The 24466-nt window shown below is 38.4% G+C and overlaps 1 protein-coding gene across 4 annotated transcripts in view; it reads left to right on the top strand.

Moving 5' to 3' along the window:
- mob2a (MOB kinase activator 2a) overlaps positions 1-23754 on the top strand; it is a 41290-nt gene extending 17536 nt beyond the window's left edge. Inside the window, exons 1-5 of one of the 4 annotated variants that reach the window (XM_027173185.2) lie at positions 497-787; positions 18910-19070; positions 20242-20335; positions 22066-22190; positions 22389-23754. In XM_027173185.2, the coding sequence (XP_027028986.1) occupies positions 600-787; positions 18910-19070; positions 20242-20335; positions 22066-22190; positions 22389-22663 (843 nt within the window). In that variant the 5' untranslated portion in view covers positions 497-599 and the 3' untranslated portion in view covers positions 22664-23754. Of the gene's footprint in view, positions 1-496; positions 788-3018; positions 3339-15180; positions 15372-18909; positions 19071-20241; positions 20336-22065; positions 22191-22388 lie in introns of those variants that run through there. The other 3 variants (XM_027173183.2, XM_027173182.2, XM_027173184.2) reach the window with 3 other exon arrangements.
- The last annotated feature ends 712 nt before the right edge of the window (positions 23755-24466 follow it).

Raw genomic sequence — 24466 nt, 5'->3', positions numbered from 1 at the left:
TCATCTTGTCTTTTGTCCTGCACTGTATTTCTGTCTTTTGTCCTGAACTGTATTTCTGTTGTCTTGTCTTTTGTCCTGCACTGTCGTTCTGTCTTGTTGTCTTTTGTCCTGCATGTTTGCACAGATGCACTTTATGTATCTAGGACTAACTTACTAAGTCCTTATAGCTCTGTCTATGTAACCACCATGATCCTGGAGAAATGATAATAATAAATCTTCTAGACTTGACTACTGAAAACTCAATATGAGTTACTGACCACATGGTTCTGTGGACCACATGACCACAGCTCTGGTTCTACATTGACTAGCACTTCTAATAGCTCAACAGTTGTCCCCTCCATCAGATCTCAGAAGATAAAGGTTTAAGTATCATCATACAATGAATTGAAGTATGTTTCGAATCAGCATCCCATGTTTGATTTGGTGTGTTACTATGAGCACCTGTGAGAGTAGTGCACTATTTTGGCTACTACTTATTGAGGTTTGGGACGAAGCCCTTGGGTGTTTTCCGCCCTTGTGTGAGCACGTTGTCCCCCAGACTCTGTGTAATCTTCCCTGCGGAAGCAGGGCTATCAGGGGAGGCGGTGTCGGACACACACATGGAAAAAGAGGCTGCACAAAAGCCTGCTTGCTCTTTGTTTTATCCGCTCACAACGAAAACGCTGCTCGGCTGCGCGAAGAAACAAAGCGAGACGCCGAGGTTGGTGAAGATCCGCGTGAAGATCCGCGTCCTGCCGCCGTGCTTCATCATGAGGTTTAAACGAAACGGCTCGTACACTCTGAACAGGTAAGAGATGTTAATTATTCACCCCGGAGCACAAGGCCACGTTGTTTTCACATCTGGGAACTTTGTATCATTCGATATAATCATTTTGTCTGTACGCGATCGTGGCGCCTTCACACAGCGGTGTGTGTTACATTTGTACACAAGTGACTGACACACACACACACACACACACACACACACACACACACACACACACACACACACACACACACACACAGGGAGACAAGAACCTTTTTCCACTTGTGCCCATTTTTATTCATCTGCTAGTTTTTATTTGGGGTGAATTGTTGCATATATAATACACTGTGTAAGTCTTACTTGTGTTTTACCCTTGAAATTAAATGAAAGTGAACCAAAAAGGGTTTCATCCATTCATGAGGTCTCTCTCATGTTTTCTTGCCCAGACCTCAAACCGATTGTAAACCATTCATTCACTTGCTTTCTTTATTCTCTCCACTTATTTTCCCTCCTTATTTAACACCACCATGTCTTGAAGCTTTTTTCACGTAGCCCGGCTATCAGATGAGACTATACCCTAGTAGTGTTCCTCTTTCTAAGCTGCCTGGTTTCAGTTCAGAAAAAAATCATCAGTGTATCGGGCTCAAAGATGTCTTCGTTTATTATTAGCTCACAAATCTTACTATATCTGGAAAGTGGTTTATCAGTTGAGATAAAACGCTGCTGTTCAGACTATGATGTTATCCTCAGCCCTAATCTCCATGCTCTAGCAGCAGCAGCAGGACAAAGCTGTAATCATTCTGGCTCTGCAATGAAGGTGGAGCATCTTTCAAATGCATGGGATTTGGATATTTTTTAAAGGTCTGGGAATATTTTGTTGCCTTGAATAAGAACACTTACTGAGATGGAGAACAGGGGACATGGTAGCTCAGTGTTTAAGGTGTTGGACTGCTAAAAAAAAAAGTTGGGAGTTCAAATCCCAGGGTCACCAAGCTAACACTCCTGGGCCCCTGAGCAAGAAATTGCTCATAACTTATACAAATGTAAGTGGATCTGGATAAGAGCATCTGCAAAATGAGAGAAATGTAAATTTGACATTTCCTGAAGTTTTTAACACATGATGGAAGGGGTTGGTTATAACACCTGAGAGCATGAACACTGTTAATTATTGTATTATAATAAAATCCTATGCAGTTATTCACTATTTGCACCAGATGAAGCTTTCTTTGTTAAAAATATTCTTAAGTGAGCACATGAATGTTTAGCACAGTGTGATGCATAACACACACAATCAGAATGTACATACTTTGTGCAGAGTGACACCACTTTAGCTTGTTGCTGATTTGAGCAAATGACCGACAGCACTGTCTTCTACTTTAGAAATGTAAACAATATTAACGTGTTCATCTATTAGGAAGTGAGATTCTGCAGTTAATGCTCCCTTTAGTGTTTTTCATTTAGATTTAAATTTAATAATGGCTTGGTTCTGTGTAGATTTGTTTATTAGGATACAAATCCTCAGAATTTGTGTGTTCAGTGTCTCATTATAGATCATAGTGCTACAAACTGCATGATATGCATTTGTTATATTTCTGTAAGGGGTTGTATCTGACTGTAGATGTCCTATTAAATGATTTGCACCTTCAAAATACATCCTGTTTTTTGTACTGCATCACAGCTGAATACTGCATGTTTTAACAGATGTGCCAATGATTAGAGCTTCTGTTCTGTCTAGTAATGTTTTTAGTTTAGCACAGATGCATGATATCTCATACTAATCCATTGTGTATGTTAAATTCTTGCTTTTAATGTTTGTTTTTTGGATTTAATATTTGTGTGGTGTGTTGGATTTAATAATTGTGCTAGTGTTTTTCCCATCCAAATCTAATGGGCAAGCACAGCAGGGGAGAGTGGGGAGAAAAATTTAGCAAGAAGCACCAAAAAAAAAAGGCAGTAAAATCTGGTAACATCTGACTTTAGCTTTTTCTCTGGTCACCAACCAGCAATTTGTTGCAAATGTTATTTGCTAACGTAATGGACCCATCTCAAGTGTCCGAGTCAGCGAGAGAGAAAGATGTGGAAAGAGGAACTGAAATGAAGACGGGTGGGACTCGCACATTTTAAGAGAGAGATTTATGATTAGAGACTGAAGCAGTGTCTAGAAAGGGGTGGAAGAGCGAGAGGGGAGGGGAAAAAAGGGTGGGAGGAAGGGAGGGAGTGAGAGGATGGCAATAGCAGCAGCGCGGAACACATAATTGCTGAGTGATCGTGCGAGACCGGCAGTGCTCGCCTACTGCGGACACTGCTGTTTGTTTGCTGACTGAGTTGTGCCAAGGGGAAACAGTCAGAAGCTAACGCTGTCTCACTCTGTGCTGGGATCAAGAGAGAGGGAGTGACGTGGCCAGATTGCCGCAGCAGAACTTTGCAGGCAGCCATGCCAAAGCTGTAACAGCCCTGTCCCTCACCTGTAGTCTCTCACATCTGGAGGTCTACTGCAAGGGAATAAGGGGAGGACTTTTTGGACCTTGTCCGAGACCGAACGCAACACCAGCTGCATGGGGGTTCTAGTGTGTTGCGACTGCTTCTTTTATAGGTACCAGATTTTTCCACCTTTTTGTCTTGCTGTTTACTTTGAGCCTGCAGGAATGTTAAGTTTCCTTTCTCATAGTAGTAGTTATAATTCTGCTCTGCTGCTCTCCTCTCCTCCGGTGCTGCTGGTGATTGGTGCTGTGTAGTAAGATGCATTTAAGGGCATTCAGGGACCTTGGCTTGAGTTTTGTGTTGTCATGATGGCTTTTATTTTTTTGTAAAGTTGAGGGCACTGCCTGTTTGGATTGTTGTCATTTAGCTTCTCCACCCCCTAGTACCAAGAACACACTTCTCTCTGTTGAAGGATAGTGGCAACTCTATGCTTCTGATTGGTTTGTTATAATAAAAAGTTTTCTGAGTCTAATCAGGTCAATGCAAGCATGTGCTCATATGTGGAGTGTGGATAAAACAGATTTTTTCCTTTCCCTTGTGGTTGAGGTTTTATACCCACTGCAGAAAGGTTCTATATATAACTGTTTGCTGCAGCTCCAGGGTTCTTGCTGATGCTCGCCAAGAGTAAAACGTTACATCTGTGTCTGGTTAAAAGCATCAGACTATAGTGATTCATGCCTCTTTCCTCATCTTTCCATTCTAATAGACGCACTTGGAGGAACAGCCTGGCCTTTGTGTGCTTGCATTGGGTTGTTTTCTGCCCTCATTAGCAGAATTCCCTTGCTTTGGGACCCTAGTTTACCCCAGGTGATACAATGAGCACTTCCTTATCACCACTGTCAATCAAACTTTGGCTTTGAATATATAAGGATCTTGTTAGTCCTTTCAGTGTGCTAGTTTATTTAATAATCCCTGGCTTTCTATTTCAGTAGGTCGGTGCAAGATGGCACACAAGTCAATAAAGAACTCGATGAATGGAAAAACTCAGAGCAGGCTGAAATGAGCCGCTCATACTAACCGCTTCTAGTATAAACGAAGGGTGGTACGCTGCAACAACTTGCACCATCCCAAAACCATTTCCTGTTTGGAATAATGTAAACAAAGTATTGGCTGAGTTTACGAGCTTCTGATTACATTTTGCTGCAATCACTACTGTCTGAAATAAGCAAAGACTTAATTACATACGACTCAAAGCCTTCACAGTAGGATGTAATGGTACATTACATTAAACATAAGGTCTTTAACCTATTTTTGGAATGACGAGAAGTATTATCTGCTTTGTGGTCTGAGCGAGCCTCAATTTTGTCTGACGTGCATCAGTTCATGACTGGCTGAATTCAGCATAGCTTCAGAGATTTTGTGGCAAAGGGTTATGTCCCAAGTTGGAATACTAAACCCGCTTTGTTAGACTTTTGTGCTTTGCATTAACATTTACATGATGAGACCTATTTGGTGAATTAACCCATGCAGGGTTTTTATACGTTTATTCTTGTCTGTTCAACAATTTATCTTAGCATTTTCTGCTCCTTTATTATAGCAGGTTGATTTCACATTTCAGATTGAACATATTTTAATGCAATTATCTAATAATCTAATAGACCTTTTTAAAAGTAAAATCATATTGAGTCTCTGATTATGTTGAATAACTGAGTAATTTGCTGTGATTCACAGAGACCGTCATTGAAAACTTGTACACTTTTGCACTTAATGACTGTTGAAAATACATCCAATAAGTCTAATATATTTGAGATACCAAAGCCAGTACATGTACAGTACTTGTACCAAATAAAAAAGAATATTAACTTTTTTTAGATTATTTTTAATTACAAAATGTACATTTAATGTGTCTATGGTCGTAGGTGGAAAGGTTTGAGCCGTTAGGGGGAGCTGTGGAGTAGGAAAACATCTCTGTTGACAGTCTGTTATTCTGTAATGTAGAAGGACTTCTGTATGTGGGTTTGATTATGCTTTATACTATGCCTACACCTCAGTTATATTACTGTATATTGTTACTTAATCATATATATCTTTGTTATGTAAGCTGGACTGTAGCTTAAATTTATTTTTTTTAATTAAATTTAAATTGCGTCACTAGGTGTTTGGTCTCCTATTCCCTAGAACTTTTTTCCTCAGTTTATCTCCCAGTCAGGGGAGTTGTAGACCCGCTGTGTTTGCTGTGCAGTTTATCATGTGTTTTATTTGTTTCTCTCTCTCTCTCTGCATTTAAAGCTGCAGTAAGCACACGATGTAACTCAAACAAGAATACTGCACAATCACTCCGCATCAGCTCCCAAGGTCAGTCCATTCAGTCGGTGCCTGGCAGCATAGAAAAGAGCTCTCCCACTCCGACCCTGCCAGCACGTAGCTGCCTGATTACTCAGAGCTTGGCAGATGTTCATACTTCAATTTGTTTTTGGGCAATTAGGCATATTGCAAAATTTGTGCTAGAATCCTAAACATGCCATCTTGTCTTTTTAAGTGACCTTCAAAGTAGAAAAGTAGAAAATCTTTTTTGTGCCTTTTTGTTGTGCTGTATTTTAAAATCTATTCTATAAAATCACAAAGCTACTTGTCAGAGGAGAAGCACAATGAAGGACAAGGTATTGCTCACTGAAGCATGTTTCTGCTTACACGTCACAGGACACCAAATCTCTGAGACACACTAAATGAAGTAAAGTACAGGACAGGATGTGCACAGCTTATTGAACGTACAAAGGCAGGACTTTGTAGTGCACCGTTGCCTATTTTCCATGTCCTGCTCAGTCCTTGTTCATGATGAGCTTGCTGATTTACTGTTGAATTTACCCAGGTGTGTTAGAGCAGCAAAACAGCACAGCAGCAGTTCTTTGCAGAATGATTGACTTGTGTAGACCTCATCAAACAAATAAACACACAATTAGAAAATTACATCTAGTCATTGACGAATACAAAATAGCAAGTAAGGTCTATTAAGAGAATATAGAATATTTGTCCTTCATGTATTCCTTTATTGTAAACTTTTATCTTGGTCAATGTAAAGGTGGACCCAGTGTCTGTACCAGAAAAAGGATGAGGTGGGAATACACCACTGATGGGTTGGGAATTCATCATAGCGCACCATGCAAGCACCTAATAGTGGTCCACCCACTGGCATGTTAAGTGCGTTGCCGAGGTTCCTTTTACCCCCAAATACATGTATATGCTTATCTATTTTATTTTATTTATTTTTTTACATTTCAGCTCAACATCACAGTACTGGAAATGGATGCCATCATCTTTCTATGTAAAACGTTGCCACACAGGACTCTTTCACCTACTTTAAGTCTCACATCATCCTCCTTCCTTAAATTATAAATTTAAATGATCTTACTAGAGGCCCGGACATTGTTACTTTTTTTTTTTTTTTTTTTTAATCTAGTTGACTTGATGATTAATTGTCATAAAAACGAACAACTCTAAGTTTGTTAAACATTGAACACAGCCAGAACTTTCCTCTTGTTTAAATGAAACATTCCATGATATTTTCTCTCTTAAGCCTCTTGTAGCGGTTAGTTGCTTGTTGATCTTGGCTTTGCCTCTCTGGGATTGGGGCATTTAGCGTGACATGCTGTTGTTGTGGACTCGCAATTCTGCAGAGAGTCAGCATGACTTATTCTCTGGTGTCTTGTCTCCTAGCGGCTCTGTAAGCTGCTTACAAACACAACACTTTCCATGAGCCTCACCTGAACCCGGCCGCTCGGCCAATCCAAGTGCATGTCGCAAGCCCCACTCACCAATCAGGGTGTACTTGTTTTTGTTGTACAGTGTCTCAGCAGCAATAAGCTGAGAATCAGTTGTTTTCCTGCACTTTGCTAGCGTTTGGCCCGGGCTGAGATGTCATTAATGTTCCCAGTTATTTAGCTGTGTTTGTTGTAAATGGTTGTGTGTGTATATCCCTTGGTTTCCTTCCCTTCTCTCCTACTGATCTTGTTCCTGATGAGCAACATGTAATTATCAACCCTGCAGTGTGCCAAGGGGATGTGTGAAAACCTGGGCACCAGACTTTACCACTGAATTTGGGTGACCACACTTCTGTGGGGTTTTTTTTTAGATGATGATGATGACGAGTTGCATGTTTTTAATGGGATTATTGAAATTATTAATGTGCATCCTGCCTTCTTTTTCTTCTCTGCAGTGGTGGAATTTGGGTGGGAAAACATTTTCATGAGCGGAAATATTTTTTGACCTGCGTTAAGTTACAGTTCTAGAGGAATTTTAAGTTTTGAAAAATTGTTAACATTTCTTTGGTTCAGATTTTCTTATCAGCTTTGTTTTGCTGAATCATGTTCAGCAAAATCATGTATTTTTAAACAACACAGACAAAAAGTAAAACTAAATACATTTTGACATGATTCTTGGTGCAATTCTATTAAAGACCAGTATCAGTTGCGATGCACCCTTGCATGCAATGCCACTACTCGCCCTTATTTTGGTTGTACCACATGACGCACCACCTGAAGTACAGAACAAAAAGTGGAGAAACAACATCATCTGAAAGTTGAGTAATTCTTCAAATGACCCAAATTTCCCAAAATTGTGAACACCTCTATAATATATAGATATAAAAATAAAATGCAAACAGTTGACTAGATACTGTATATGAAATTGGTGAATGGGGAGTATGAACCTTGGCTAAAAACTTACCAGGGAAATTAGTAGCTCTCGGCTGAACAGAAACATTGTCAATATTAAGCATCCTGTTACAAACAGTTTTTAAATATTTTGGCTAGAAAAATATACCACAGTGTGCTATAGTAGTTAATGTAAGTGTGTGTGTCTGTGTGTGAGTGAGAGAGAGAGAGAGAGAAAAAATTCGTCCTAAATCGCATGCTTATTTTGCACACCCTTTTATTTGCATAGTTACTATAGTCAAGAACAACATATCTTTAGCTTACACAAAGCTATCCAAGGTCTCTAAGGTTTGATGAAGTTTATTGTAGACAACAAAACTGACCATAGTCATAAATCTCTTGTACTTTCTTTGTGTGCACTACACTTGGCTCTGATTTCTTGGTCTCTCTCCCTTCTCTCGCTCAGTCTTATAAAGACACGGCCAACTGTGGTAGAGCTCTGTCCCCTTATACACACACACTTGCACATGGCCTGGGTTCAACTCCTTTTGGCCCTCATGTTATGAACACTTGTGTTTACAACACACAGCGCTTATCGCGTACCCTTTCACCTGACGACGAGGAACGTTTCTCTTTGTTTAGGCAGGGCCTCTGTTTGCTATAAGCCTGGAATAAATACTAGCCTGACTTTAGAATAGGCATTTTTAAATATATACCATGTGATGTGTTATGAGCTTTAAGGCTAACTTTATGCAAAAAAAAAAATTTCGTGGCAGATTGTTCGGTTTCAGTGTTTTTGAAAAGTGTGTCCTGTTCCTATTTCAGTGAGCAGCCACTAGGAGGCAACATGGTGTTTGTTAGGTTTTTTAATTTCGGACCTTACTTTTGTCTCCTAGATATAGATCAGAACTGGGCCGGAGTCACTCTGGAGAAATAACGTTGTGTGTGTGTGCGCCCGCCTTTTGCTGTAGCCATAACAAATGTGTGTCATGTGGTGGCCTAGTGGTTAAGGTGTTGGGCTACCAATCAGAAGGTTGTGAGTTTGATCCCAGGTCCACCAAGCTGCTACAGTTCGTCCCCTGAGCAAGGCCCTTAACCCTCGATTGCTCAGTTGTACAAAAATTAGATAATGTAAGATGCTCTGGAAAAGAGCATCTGCCCAATGCTGTAAATGTATAAGATGAGCCATAACATGGAAATCTGTGTGCAGGCTTGGAGTGTAACATTGCTTCATGCTTGAGCCTCAATCAGTCAGCAACGTAGTTTGTCATCCACACTGGGGTGCTGGTGAGCCTTTTATTGCACTCACCTAACAATCCTGGATCCCTCCAGTTATGTTGATCTTTGTCATAAGTAAAGTGTACAGTAGAGATGTAGTTGTACAATTTCTACAACTAGTCTGAATCAGTATGATAAAGCTCATAGTGTTTAGACTAGCTGTTTTGTGTTAGAGGAGTACTCCCAGCCTTTTTATCCTCAGTAGGCTTATTTATCACAGCTAAATATTTACTGAGACAAAAACTAAGAGGATGCATAATAAATCTTAGGATGAGACACCTTTTTTTGTTAGTATGCATTCAAATACATTTCATTATTCTGAAGTTTCTGTGGGATACATATTTTGTTAGGGGTGTGTAATCATATGTGTCTGTCTGTATTTGGTGGGTCTGTGCCTGTTGTAGTTTCAGTTTATTGTTCTTGGCTGATAGATGTGGAACCTTCTGCTGTTTTAGGTATGATGTTTTGTGGGTACTGAGTTATTCTATCCTGGATTACTGGAAGCTCAAATAAATCTTGCTATTTCCCTCTGATCTCTCTCATCAGCAAGGCATTTCCACCCTCAGAACTGTTGCTCACATGACGCTTTTTTTTTTTTGACTGTTGTATGTATTATCAGTTTCTTAAATTCTCAACAAGCCCCTTTGGTACTAACAAACATGCTATGGTCAAAATCATAGAGATCACACTTTTCCTTCAATTGTGATTCCTGATGTGAACTTGGCCTGTATCTGCATGGTTTTATGCCTTGTGCTGCTGCCACGTCAATGAATTAGTTAACTCCATGGGATACAGGTGTTTCTACAGGTGCAGTCAGTAAATATTAGATGGAAGTACATTAGGTGTTTGTTTGCAGTGAGATGAGTAAACTGAGATTGTGTTCATTTTTAAAATAACTGTGGATGAAATTTGGAGCACTGTTTCCTTCCCAAATCCTTATTCTCACAACAAATCTCGTCTCATATCATGTTACACCAACAACTCAAGGTCACATGAGCTGTGAATAAAGCATGGTAGAGATGTTTGGCTCAAAACAGTCAGTTGTTTTACCAGGTGCAGCCCAGTGCCATGCAGATAGTTTCCAACCATAGGAATGCCGGAAGTTTGGCACAGTCCCGCGAACATGCCACAACAGGCCTCTTCTTACATGTTAGCTTTTGCACTATCCATGTCTGCATCTCCTGATCTTTTTCCGACCTAATTTGAATAGTACCATGAACTGAAAAGATGAATCCATTGTGTTTACGAAACCCCAGAGTGGGGAAAAACATCTAGATGCAGCTTGATCAGACTTGTTCTGAAAACTCTGCTAACTTGCAAGATTAGACCCATAACAAGATACTGATGCCAGCACTTGAAATTGAAGCATTTCTGTCCAGCTGTCTGTCTGACTTTCGGTTTGTGTGTATGTGTATTTTGTTAGCAGGCAACAGAGCGTGCTGGTGCCTGCAGGCCCTAACCCCCTCCTGGAATGCAGACAGATACAGGACTGGTTTAACCATGGCTGCCTTCCAGCAAAGCTCCAGGGCAGAAAGGGAGAGAGAAAGACTGATAATACTCAAACAAAGACAGAGAAAGAGAGTAGTTTAGATGTATGTCTTGTTGCTTTATATTAGTTTAAAAACCATTTTCTACACACAAACATGGATTGAGTTTTAAATTCTAAGGTACATCTAAGGTAAATTTCTGTTGGGATTTTTGCTTCTAAAATTTGCTGTTAAGTGAAAGAGACCAATTAACTGCTCAATCATAGGCCCATGTTTATTTGAGATATTAAGTGAATAGATAACACATTTGTTGCAGTTCATCAAATTAGCAATGAGCACCATTATTTGGAGAGTACTTCTTGGAAAGATTTTAAATTTTGATGATGCCAAACGCCTCATTTAATCAATATTAGATTGTACAATGACTAATGAGTTAAAATGTTTTGGTTTTTTTTGTTTAGTTTTTTAAAGGTCAGGCTGTTGAGCATAATTCATGTGCGTACATCTCAAATGCTGAAGTTACTCCTCACAAATGCATAAGGTTGCGTAAACAGAGCTGATGTTATCACATGTAGGTTAAAAATATGTGACCGTCAGGTGGGGAAATCCATCTAATGTCACAGTCTGGCCAAAATTCTGGCTATAACAGCCACACCTGGCTATATCATCAGTTCAGCTTACAGAAACCATAAATATTTCATTTATTTCTTATTTGTACTTTCATTTTATTTTCATTAATCTTTTCCTAGGGTTTCTTTCTGCAATAGTTTAGCATCTTTTGTCAAGATGACCGTCATAGGGAAGTAAACGTAGCAATTATATAACTACTGTCAAAATTGCGTCATCAAAACATACACTGTGCAGATGATGACGTACAAACTTTTAAAATGATTAGCCTGTAAAAATCTGAAAATGTGCCTCTCTGTCTCTCTCTCTCTCTCTCTCTCTCTCTCTCTCTCTCTATATATATATATATATATATATATATATATATATATATATATATATACACACACACTCAAATACATACATATATGTATTTTAGTGTGTGTGTGTGTGTGTGTGTGTGTGTGTGTGTGTGTGTACATATATACAAACACACACGCTAAAATACATACATATATGTATTTTAGCGTGTGTTTGTATATATGTACATGTACACACACATTTTTCCTATAGAGGTAGGTGACTGCAATGAGTGATGATAATGGTTACTTAAAACTCTTTAAATGTTTCATGATTTTAATGTAATGATTTCTAATAATCTATAACTGTAACAATTTTAAAAAGAGTGACCTTCTCAATTTGGTGATTATAAAGGTACTCTAATACGGAATGTGTGGGAATTCTGCATAGTCATTATACTTACATCTGTCAGTAAGCTAAGAAATAAAGGCAGCTTTAAAGATCAGTAGTTTTTATCAGTTGTGTATTACTAAAACTCCCACACACTCACAAAGCAGTCAGATTAAAATCTTTAAATAAACCCTTTTCATATATAATGTTACCCAGATTTGTTAGAACTTCATGTACTTCATGACACATTTGTGGTCAATGAACTTGTAACGTTCCTAAATATAGATAATAGAATTTGTCAGCTTCACCATGTGAATGGTTTTCTCAGGCCGCCACACAACCACTGTAATTGTGATGAGTTTTTCAGTAATTTTTTTTTTTTTGCTCTAGTTAATCAGATTAATTAATTTTGAAACTTCCCTGAACCAATTTTTGGCATGAGGAATGCAACGAGTGTGTGTTCGTGTCAGTAAACCAGAATAAATAAATGGTGAGTGAGTAAATGACATTTCTAGATTTCTAGCGTGTGTATTCAGCAGCAATTGTGTGAGATTCCACTGATGTCAGGCAAGCAAAAATTCAGTCTTTTTGTTGACATTGTCTGTAGGTGTTTTCTATTTTTACCCAACAGTGACGTTATTTTCCAAATCTTGTCACATATTCATGCATCACTTTTTAGAACAAAGATTTTGTACATTGATAAGGCATGAGAATTTAGCTCAAACAAGCTGTTTACACACACACACACATATATATATATATATAGACAGATAGGATTATAAAGTCAAGCATGCCAACAGTATACAGCATATTAGAGCTATTTTCAAATGTTATAAGAAACTTTTATATATATAACTTTCTGGCCCTGCCAATATAATCAATATTATTAAACAAATGTTTAAAAAATGAATTATTAGGATATTGCTTTGGCATATTTGGAATTTGTGTCTTGATGTTAAATTGTTAGATGTTCAAGATCACTGCATAATGTAGAAAGATATTAGAAAATAAGTAAATGATTAGAAATGACAATAACAACCATAAAGATAAATCCTCGATCTGCAATCATTAGAGGTAATGTTTATCATTTCAAATCATTAGTGGGATGTTCATTTCAACAGAAAGTTTATCTACTAGAACTAGAGCTCTGTAGAACATGGTTTCACACCGTAAAACAATCCAGTGAACGAATTATTCAGATATGTGACTGAACTGTAGAATGGTCTATCTGTTTCTAGCTATTTATCATACTAGTATGCATGTTTTTATATCCATTTACACCCACTTAATAAAGTACTAAACTGTACCTATGCTACCCTTAATGGTTCATTTTCTGTACCTTGTACTGTGTATCTATAATACCTCTTAATTTATATGCTAATTAATAGTGCTGAAGTTGACCTTAAGGCCAGGTTTTTTTTATTTTGTTTTATTAAATTCTAATTCTAATCATTTCTAAAGCTGTTCTGTTCACTTTACACTTTGAAAAAGATACGTGGCAAGGAAAGGTTCTGTGAATTTTTTTTTGTGCGTGTTGGATAGATGACTGTTGCCAATATGGTGCCATTATCCATGCTTTTGTTCCAATCTGATCTGAGTATTCAACACTGTGTGTATAGTGGCATTGTGACTCATTTTTCATTTTTTCTTAAATGCGTATTGTGCAGCGGTTGTGGTCTGTAATTAATCTGTTTAAATTTAAATTCTTTTCACTCTGAAAGTCTATTTCCATTTGAACACCATTCATGTCATTTACTTTGTTCAGGTGTTGCCATCAACGTCTTTCTTTTTTACTTTGAAGTTCCCCATCAGAGTTGAGTAAAGACATGCTTCCTCCTTTTGCCTTGGACAGGCATCTGTGGAGTTAGGCTTCAGGCAAGGTTCACTGTCATGAGTGGTGTTTCAGTTGTCTGAACATGCTTTTAATCCATGGTTTTAGCAAATACCTGCTATGTTTAAAGCCTTTATCAGCTTGATCCTCCACTGCTATTTGATGTTTTTAGAGCAACCCCATGCTTTCCCTGCAGCAACGTTTTAATGCTCTTATTACTTTATTAATAACATGGTGAATAAAGGCAGTATGGATAAGCATTAAGTAACTGTCTATTAATTGTAAAGCTGTGTTTGACTGTGTATCGATGAACTGTGAGGATTTCTTAGTGAGCTTTTTAAGTTATGAATTGGGGTATGCGTTTTAATCAGTGTATAGATGCAGGGAAAAAATGTATGCATTGTATTTGCATGGCTTCTGCTTTATCAAATAACAAGTCAGGTCAAGAAGCTTTTATTGTCATTTCAACCATATATAGCTGTTGCAGTACACAGTGAAATGAGACAACGTTTCTCCAGGACCATGGTGACATAAAACAAAGACCGAGCTATAAGGACTTAGTAAGTAAGTCGTAGATACATAAAGGTGTAGCTGTGTAACCTGGTGCAAACAGTGCAGGACAAGACAAACAAGACAGTGCAGGACAAAAAAATTACAAGACAATACACACAAGACAATAAAGTAAATATCTACAATAAAATTGTAAAGCTGGCTTTACAAGCTGGTGCTGGTTCTGGTGTGTGTGTGTGTGTGTGGGGGGGGGGGCTACATCAATATTCACTACTAAGCATAGTGTTATTTATTTAGAATTATTCATATAAATAACCAGTCAGTTTTACTCTTCAAACAACCAATACAAAAGCAATAAAATAATATTAACGGGTTCGGGCGCCATAATACATCTAAAGAAAATTCATTAAAACAGCTCGACACCGCTTTAACTTGGCACGAAGTTCTGGAAAAATTGTGTCCAGCGTCAAAATAAGGTTTGCGATGATGCGCCCGAAGGCACGGGTTTGAAGACCCAGTCAGTGACGTCACGATATGCTAACTTGTTTAGTCATACCTACGTAATCACCATCACCAAAATTGTACTTTTTTTTTCTACACTGAAACGAAAAAAAAATGGGCCTATAGACCTACCTACCGACCTTTTTTTTTATTTTTTACTCACTCTTACTGCTAACAAATATTTTTATGGATGGCCTCACAAGGATTTATTTATATGAAAAATTGTTCAAATCCTTTAATATAGAATAAACGGGTTGGTTTTTGTGGCTTCTAACAAGGAAATACGATTTGTCTAATACCCCTAGTATTAAAAAAACTAAATCTGTACTGAGACTGGATTACAGCACGTGTAAGAATCCTTTGGATTGCAAACCGCGTGGTCACTAACTAAACCCCGCCCCCGGCCTTCTGATTGGTCCTTTACCTGGGCGGTGCGTTGACTGACTCCACAATTTTGTCCTCGTGTAATAGCGGCGGAGAGAGAGAGAGAGAGAGAGAGGACGCGCGAGACTCTGCTGCTGCGCGAGAGCGACTTTACCAGCTTTGTCAGATTTGGTCTGTGATCGTGGCATATTGGATATGCACCCTCAGAAAAGCTCAAAAAGCGGATTGAAGTGTAAAATGGTCCTTCGGGCTGTAGGCAAGGTCCTTAGGTACAGTATCATCTCTCTTCTACTAACACTGTTGTACTAAAACCCTTTGGACACAATAGTTACTGCATGAAGTGTGCTGTGGCTCAGTGTTAATGACACAGTGCAGAGTAAAGTTTATTCTTAGGCAAATGCACTGATTTAATATGGGGAAGAATGAATAATAATAAGAAGCCTCTCTCATTCTGGCTCTCTCCTCTCTCTTTCTCGCTCTCTGTCTCCCTCTCTCTCTTTCTGTCTCTCTCACACTCACACACACCACACACAAGATTGCGTGTGCACTCGCATTGCCACTCAGATGCAAATGCGCTCTCACTCGCGCGCGCACGCACACACACACTGTTCATGGGGGGTGGGTGTAATAGTGAAATAGTGTCGTATAGCATTGCCTGCAAATGCAGAACAAGAAGGTCAGAAGAAATAAACCTATCTCAATTTTTTAAAATTATTTTATGTATCTTTTTTTGGGGGGGGGGGTCAATTTTTTTTTTTTTTATTTATGCATGAGATCTTCATTATTATGTATCATCTTCAGAGCGATCACTTTCACTATGCTCACTATGTCCTGTGTTTATTGCGCTCACACACAGGTGCGTGTTCCTTAAATTTGCTGAGCTGGAGGACAGCTCGTAAAAGTCATGGGGGTTGGGGGGAATGTGTGTGTTTTGGGGGTTGTTAATACCCTGAAAAGGCTGTCAGAATTAGAATCAGAATCAGGTTTATTGGCCAAGTGTGTTGAGACAAAATGAATTTGGTTCCAGCTGTCTGTCAGTACTGTTGTGATGCTGATAGGCGCTTAACATAAAATTGTTTTGCTGAATGCAGTTTCCTCTTTACGCATCTGCAGTTTTCTTTACTGTAGAATGGACCAGATCCAATTTGTTTCCCTAAATTTTCCAATTAACTTCATATAGCTTGTCTCAGGCAAAAGCATTTTGCTTCCAGAAACCCCTTCTGAAGATTACACCTACTTCTACAGTACCTCGAGGTGTATATTTGATTGCGGTTAAAGTTACAATTATTTACACATTTGTTTAATGAGTTAAAAGCTATGATAACTAACTCCATAAGGTGTAAGACCCACAGTGTTCGTCTAAAGGGAAGAGCAGATGGAATTGCAGCTTATTTTTTTGTCACAACGATCATTCATTGAGCTCATCCTTTGAACTCAAAGTCGGGTTGTCTGTATATCTCATCTGTATATCTGTAGCAATAACCCAGAAGCCAATAGCAATGTACTATAGTTTTAATGCCTTATTTTACTAGAAGAGGCTTTGACATTTTCACTGCTGATCACACCTGAAGTGTACTAATCACAGAAAGACTCGTTATTATGTAAATGGAGCACTAAGGTATGTGCAAATAGTTTTGAATAGAGCTTTGAATGCTTAAGACTTTGCCTAGTTTGATTTAAGTAATTTGACCTCAGAATGAAGAACATGCCAATTTTGTATAAGAAAAAAGTACTTTATCCATCATATTGTGATAAATGCAGCAGATGTCCTGAGTGGATATAAAAGACAGCTTGTTTGCTGTTCTGGTTGGATGTCTGTGCCTGTTTAGTTGCTTAATTTAATGCCAACCATATGGTGCCAAAGAAGTTACTCCTCATCTCCCTTCATTTATCTTTGAGACTGGAAAAAGTATTGTTCAGCTTCACGTTCTGAGAGATTTTGCTTTGTGGATGCAAAAAAACATTTTCAGATTTAGAAACTTAATTGTCTTTAATAACCTGATTGTATAGATGAATGACATCCGCCCCTGTTTTCTAGTTTTGTTTCTTTGACACTCCTGAACACTTCCGCATACTCGGTATGCAGATCTAATTTTTAGAAAAAGCTGCCTAAATGAAGCCAAATCATGCAAGCATACACAATGTACGCATGGCTGGAAAATGTGGTTTGTATACATGACCATTCACTACCTTCATGTTTTCGCAAAGAACCATTTGGACATCCAAAAGGCGCCATGACTGGTTTTTGTAACACAGGTTTTTTCATTTAGCTGTTTCCTTTTTTTGTACATTTCTGGGAAGCAGTTCTGTTTGTCAATTACATTGAGCAAGGCAAATTCTTAAGCCGTTAGCTAGTTATTGTAGGAGAATGAAAACGTCTAACTGCCAGCTGTTATTGTCCTTGCTTGCTTGCTGAAATGTTTCTTACTTAAATGAACTCTCAAATGTCCATGTGCTTGTTACATTTCTTTGCCATAAAAGGTATTGTACCATTGCTTCCTGTCTAGACCAGTGGGTTTTGACCAGTGAACAGTAGCCACATAGCTATGGCTTGATGTCAGGACAGGAAAAAAAGTCAAGATTAATATTCTTTTGTTCTTGTTGCTGATACGTAAATAAGTATTTTCATAAGATCTCTGAAAGACTCTTTATGGAATTTAATTAGTTTATTAATTTTTATATCATTAGAATTATTTTTATTTATTTTTATTTTCAAATCATTGCAAAATATGGTACATTTTTCAGACTGCTAGCTGAGGTGGTGATTGCACCATGTGTGGACATTAGCTATTGTTATAAAAAAAAAAATTGTGGTGTCTGCTAGGTTATCTGTGCTGTGCTCTCAGCTGTGCTGATCAATCAGAGACTCATTCAGCTTCAGCGGGCACAGGGACCAGCTGCATGCGACAGTTGACTTCCTGCCTTTCCCTGGACATATCTGACTGATGTGAGATCAGACATATTAATGGTCAAGGGTAGGATTTCTGAATGCTGAGCTGGTGAGGAGAGAGGAAGAGACGACTTGTGTTTCAGTGGCTGTAGGCAGGATGCTCCACTTTCTCAGCCAGAACTCTCAGGCTGATTCAGCATCATAGAAGGTGATGTCACCTTGTTTTAGGAGAGTTAACAGGCTATAGATTATGGATTCTCTCAGTCCATCTCCTTTTTATCAGAGCACAGCCAAAAGCTCCTTCTACACAATTAAAAGCCTGACCAGTTTACTGCAGACTTATAATATCCAAAGTCAGTTAGTCACTTCAGAGTTTCTTTGTGTTGGCCACCACTTCAATAAGCCATTTGTGGACTTTTAATTATAAGATAAGTGTAATTTCTGAGCCAGACTGTTCTTCTTAGAATGGGAGGAAGTTGGTAAATAAGCGTTTACACACAAGGTTAAAGAGTGAAGAGCTTTGGTAATAAGTAGTATTCAAAAGCATTTTTGCCTCAACATATTGTACTATTTAAGCAATATAAAGTGATCATCCATTTCCCAGGTTCCTTACATGTTTCTCTATAGTACTGTACATCTGCTTTTGCTTTATTAGCCTGTTAACACCGTTCTGTATGACCTTTGGTTCCTTCCAGAACATTGGGGTTTATGGCTGGGAACTGCCATGACTGTGTGGTTTTAACATCACACCTTAAAACTAGCACTGGAAGCATAAAGCTGTTTTCACACTTGAGGTTTAAATGGCATGAAATGCGTTCTCTTGACCATGCATCTGGATGTTGTTGAGGGTGCAATATGTAGAGACATTTAAAAAAAAAAAACATTTAAAAAACAATCATCTTTTGTGTGTTTTCCAGGAAGTCTAAAACGAAGCCTAATGGAAAGAAACCTCCTGCCGAAGAGAAGAAGCACTATCTGGATCCAGAGTACACTAAAGCCCGGGTGGTGGAATTTGATCTCAAAGACCTGGTTGTTCTGCCCAGAGAGATAGACCTTAACGAATGGCTGGCCAGCAACGGTGAGTCAATCTTACAAATATGATCTACCATATAAGCAGATCCCAGATCTTCAGAAATGTATTTTTGTCTTGTTAAGTCTTTATTTGGCTGAGTTAATAAACGAACAGCTTTCTGAGAAGGGAGTTTTTGGATGCTCTAATTGCTGCGGTTGTATTTCTTAGGTATTTTTTACATAATTGTTGCTTCCTTGATGATGAGGAAATAGTTTAAAATGTTGGCGTCGGTGCCTTTCCGATAAACCCAGCTTCCTCATGCTTTTATGTGCTTTAGTGGGAGATACTGTAAGATTCTCCTGTATTAATACTATAAGAACTACTAAAATATCTTGCTTTACCTACCTCGATCCATGAAAATCGCCTTTGATTCTAGCATGGCATTAAAGAAAAGAGTAAACAAACGCGTTTCTAGACTCGAGGAATGTTACAGCCATGAAGCTTCAAAGTTTTTATAATGTATTATGTCCATACAGATCATTTATGGCATACAAACAGGCCAATATTTCAGGCTTGAAATATGAATTAGCCAGCGTGTAACTCAGCAAGGTGGCTGTATTTATGAACCAGTTGCCTTATTGGAAATGGTGCGACAAGGAAAATGGCAGGTTTGTTAAATTCCCACACTGATGCCTGTCTCTACGATGGTCCAGACTTGGTTTTGACTAATATTTTGAAACTTTTCATAATTGACACGTTTTTCAATAATTTTCTTTTCATGCCCAAAGGAGAAGTTAAACTTCACAAATACCCCTCAGCCGATATGTTAGTCTATATAAAGGCATATAGTTTGTTGGGAATGAGCTATCTGTTAATATAAACTGCCGAGTCTATAACATGTATATAACAGCGGCACTTTAGTTATTACGTATTTCGTGAACTGTAACAAACTTTAAGGTCCACACATAATGCATTTTGTGGAGCAGGGTGTATGTGTAGTAACTGGAGCATCCTGTAAAATGTTTTTGGTGTCATTGCAGCTCAAGACTACAAATGATTTACAAAATGTATTTCTTCACTGGTTAACAAAAAAATTGTTGAGGGTCTCTGTTTTTCAAGTAGATAGGAGCCTGGTCTTGTCTAGAATGACTTTTAAAAAAAAAAACTGCCTGAGAATGTTTGTGGTTTCATGGTCTCCCTTGTTTGTTTAACGTAAACTCAATTTTGTCTTCCACAGCAACAACATTCTTCAATCTCATAAACCTGCAGTATAGCACAATCTCTGAGTTTTGCACTGGTGACACATGTCAAGCCATGACGGCATGTAACACGTGAGTACCTGAAACCTTTACTTTGGTCACTAGTGTGATTCATGACTAAATACTTTTATTATTTATTAAACTTCACATGTATGTAAATGAGTCCTATTCTGCCGTTTGTACACAAACGCCCAGTGTTGATATCTGACCTGCTTCCGTAATGTTCACTGTTTTTCTGGAAAGTGAGAAAAACAAGATATTAGGATAGGAGGAATTATGAGGTCTGGTTAAATAAGTTCTCATCACCATTTTCTGTAGACCTTTTTGTGGAAATTCTTGTAACGGAACATTTGCTAAAAATACACCTTCAGCAAAACTAGAAATGTCAGGTTGAAGTCACATGTTTTCATGGTTGAATGGGTGGAGAGACGGATTGCAATGATTGCAGCCTTTGTCAACATTGTTATTGCCAAAAAAATTCTGTAGCTTATATAATCCTGATCACTGGTCTATGCTTTATACTGAAACATCGCTTATAATTTATAATTTTTTGGCATGTGGCATTTTGTTGGGATGTTCTACACTAAAAATGTCAGTAAACTGCAAAGCTTGATGGATGCTGGAATTTCCACTTTCAAATTCATCACTTAACTTGTTGGCCCTGTCTGGGTAGAACAGGGCTGTTGGGGTTAAAGGCTTTGCATGTTGTGTGTGAGTGTTTGAGGCTTTGTGTATTGAGTGTATACCTGTATGGCAGGTAAAGGTGATTCATCACCACACCTTGTCCCTGTAGAACCGGATCTCCCTCTGAAACCCCTGCCTCACATTCAGCTCATCAGAAAACTCCACTTCTAACTAGCAAAGACTCATTTACTCATCAAAACAACCTAATCTATGGATCAGCCACGTATACCGTCTGTGATTTGTAATACAGTGACACACAAAATATTTCAAAAATGTTAGATGTTAAACAAGTGCTTCATATTTACATGTAATAATGAGGAACAAGGGGAATTTTTTTGTATGATTTAATTCATGCTAGCAGTTTTTGCTGAACTTATAAAGGTGCTGCTGTAAAAAATAAATCGAATAAACACATCATATTGATTAAAGTAAACAAAAGGAGACCCATCCAAAATCTTTTTCCTCATTTTGTCCAAAATCTTTATTTTATTATTACTAGAAAATGTCCAGTTTTCCATCCCTGAATTTTGTGAGGAAAATAATAAAAGCCAATCATGTGATCACATCTCTCACCTTCAGGGTTTCTCAATAACTTGACATTCTCTAAAACAGTGTATGATTGTGTTCTTATGAAATACATCATTTACTGTCAATATCTATTTTCAGCAGCACTTAAGATTGGTGCCTGTTACACTGTTGATGACGCTCTCAGGATTGTATGTAGGTGTGAAGATGACAGTTGAAAAGAATTTTCAGGCATTAAGCCAGCTGTTCATCCTGTTCAGCAGGTCTCAGTCTGAGGGCATTGTTTTTGCACTACCAGCTTCCCTTCAATGTAGATAATTATTGCTGCTGAACTTTCCTTTGCCTTAGAAGACTAGATTTTTTTAACGCCCCGACTGCGTGTTAATGGGAAGATGTTCGTGATTGATAGTAATCAGTGGTTGCTCTAGGTGATTTTCAGACCACATTTTCCTGGTTCGTGCCTCATTTTCACACACGATCATGAAGAGAATTTCAGGCTGTTACTTTAAATCTAAGGTTTGACAGAAAGGGAAAAGCTTCTGGTGCTTTGATGTCATGTAAAAATTCCTTGTCTTTACTCTTTTCCCATACAGAATATACTACTGGTACGACGAGAAGGGGAAGAAGAGCAAGTGTACAGCACCTCAGTATGTCGACTTCGTCATGAGTCTAGCACAGAAACTTGTCACAGATGAAGAAATCTTCCCAACAAAATATGGTGAGTGAACCTCAGTGCCATCTTGTGGTCGTGACTAGAAACTGGCCAACCTCAGACCAATCATGGGGACAGTAGGTCCTGCTAGTGTTCTCTATTTTATTTAAGTTTCTGCATTGAAAAAATATTTTCTCTAATAATTATTTATACATGATATATTGTCAAAATACAATATGAATTCCTCCTATACTTTTTCTGCAGGTAAAGAGTTCCCCAACTCGTTTGAGTCTCTGGTTAAGAAAATCTGCCGGTACCTGTTCCATGTGCTGGCACACATCTACTGGGCGCACTTTAAGGAGACGGTAGCCTTAGATCTACACGGACACTTAAACACGTTGTATGCACATTTCATCGTCTTTGTGAGGGAATTCAATCTGGTCGACCCCAAGGAGATGTGCATCATGGACGACCTGTCTGAGGTGCTGTGCACTCCCCTGCCCTCCTCCCCCCAACAGAACCATGTGACCGAGAGATGAGCCACAGTCACTGAGCCCAAGAGTGTGGAAGAGGAGGATGAATTGAGAACGAAGGTCCTCAGGAGGGCCGGGCTGCTCACAGGACTCACGCACCCTTTGATGTGTGACTATTTAACCACCATAAGATCTGGTCAAAGGGGGAAAGAGATGGCGGTGCCTCTGTTCAGCACGCACTAGTGGGGGAAAATAGCCCCACCTACCTTCTTTGCAGTCTAAAAACAAATTATTTTTTATTTTTTTAATTTTTTTTGCTTTTATGGTTTTATCTTTATTTGTATTTATTTCTGCTCACATTCTTGGAGGATGTGGTGTTTTACAGGGTGTTTCATTTTGGCCCTTACTGTCTAATACATGAGACTAAAGCGTAGTCACCTGATATTGGACTGTTGTAACGAAATGTCTTGTACCTTTAGTGCCCCCATGTGGAGAGAGAATTTCTAAAAAGGTGCCAGCTGTCTTCTATGGACTTCTAGTGCTTTGTGACCGGGACCTGGCTCTGTTGTGAACAGTTTTCTATTCATGTGCACCTCCCTGAATCCTTCTTCTCTTCTGTGCTCTTACTCTTAGTTCCTCTTGTTCTTGGTTCCTTTTTGAGAGGTCATGCAATAATTAAACAGCAGAAATGAATGTCCAGCTTGATGCTGTAGAATGTTGCTATTGGTGAGACTGTTGATGTGCATGTAGATCGTACAGGCTTGCACAGAAAATCTCAACAGTGTTCACCATTATGGAAGCAATCACTATGCTGTATCATACCGAGGATGCATCCTCCAGGGTTTTTTTAAATCTTTTTTTATGTTATCAGAGGTCATTAAAATTATATCAGCCTACACGTGTGTAGCACATGCACATTCTGCTTGCATTTTTATTAAAATAGATTCTAACTATATAAAGAAATCACAGGTGGGTTATGTCAAAATAGCGCCTCCAGGGAGGGGGATTTGATTCCCTTCATTTTATTTATTTTGACTGTTTATTTGCAGGGTTCATAAGTTCTGGCTTTCCTTTTATGTATTTTAATGATCTAAGTTAAAACAATTTATTATTTTAAGCTCTGCAAATTATAATCTAATAAAACATGAAAATGCCAACCTGATTCCAGTGGGTCTGTCTTAACATTTCACTGATCCTGTAGAAACAAACAAGTGTGTTAGTCTTTTATCATATGGTCGTGATTAGCAGCTGAATTTATTTATTTTTAATCATATGTGGCAAGTCGTGGCCTAATGGTTAGAGAGTCTGACTCGTAATCCTAAGGTTGTGGGTTCGAGTCTCGGGCTGGCCACGACTGAGGTGCCCTTGAGCAAGGCACCGAACCCCCCAACTGCTCCGGGTGTGTGTTCACGGAGTGTGTGTGTGTGTTCACTGCTGTGTGTGTGTGCACTTTGGATGGGTCAAATGCAGAGAACGAATTCTGAGTATGGGTCACTGTACTTAGCCGTATGTCACTTTCACTTCACTTCATATCGTGCCACTGCAGCAATTTAAAAAATAATCTCATGCGAAAATCAAGAATTGAGTATAATGTATAAATGTGTTACTGAGCAAAAGACTATAAAGCACAAATATTCAGTTATACAAAATAATTGTATATTTTTATATACAATACAGCTTAAGTTTGTTTTGTTGATTTTAAATCATATGTATTGTACCGCTGCAGTAATTTAAAAAATAATCTCATGTGAAAATCAGGAATTGAGTATGATGTATAAATGTGTTTCTGAGCAAAACGCGTACATAAATATTCAATTACAAAAACAAAATAATTAAACGAAGGCTTTTTAAAATAGACCGTAAAAGAAC

The sequence above is a fragment of the Tachysurus fulvidraco genome, chromosome 10, assembly GCF_022655615.1.
Source record: "Tachysurus fulvidraco isolate hzauxx_2018 chromosome 10, HZAU_PFXX_2.0, whole genome shotgun sequence".
Taxonomy (NCBI): Eukaryota; Metazoa; Chordata; class Actinopteri; order Siluriformes; family Bagridae; genus Tachysurus; species Tachysurus fulvidraco.
Note: the sequence above shows the minus strand (reverse complement) of the source record. Positions and strands in the feature narration are given on the sequence as shown.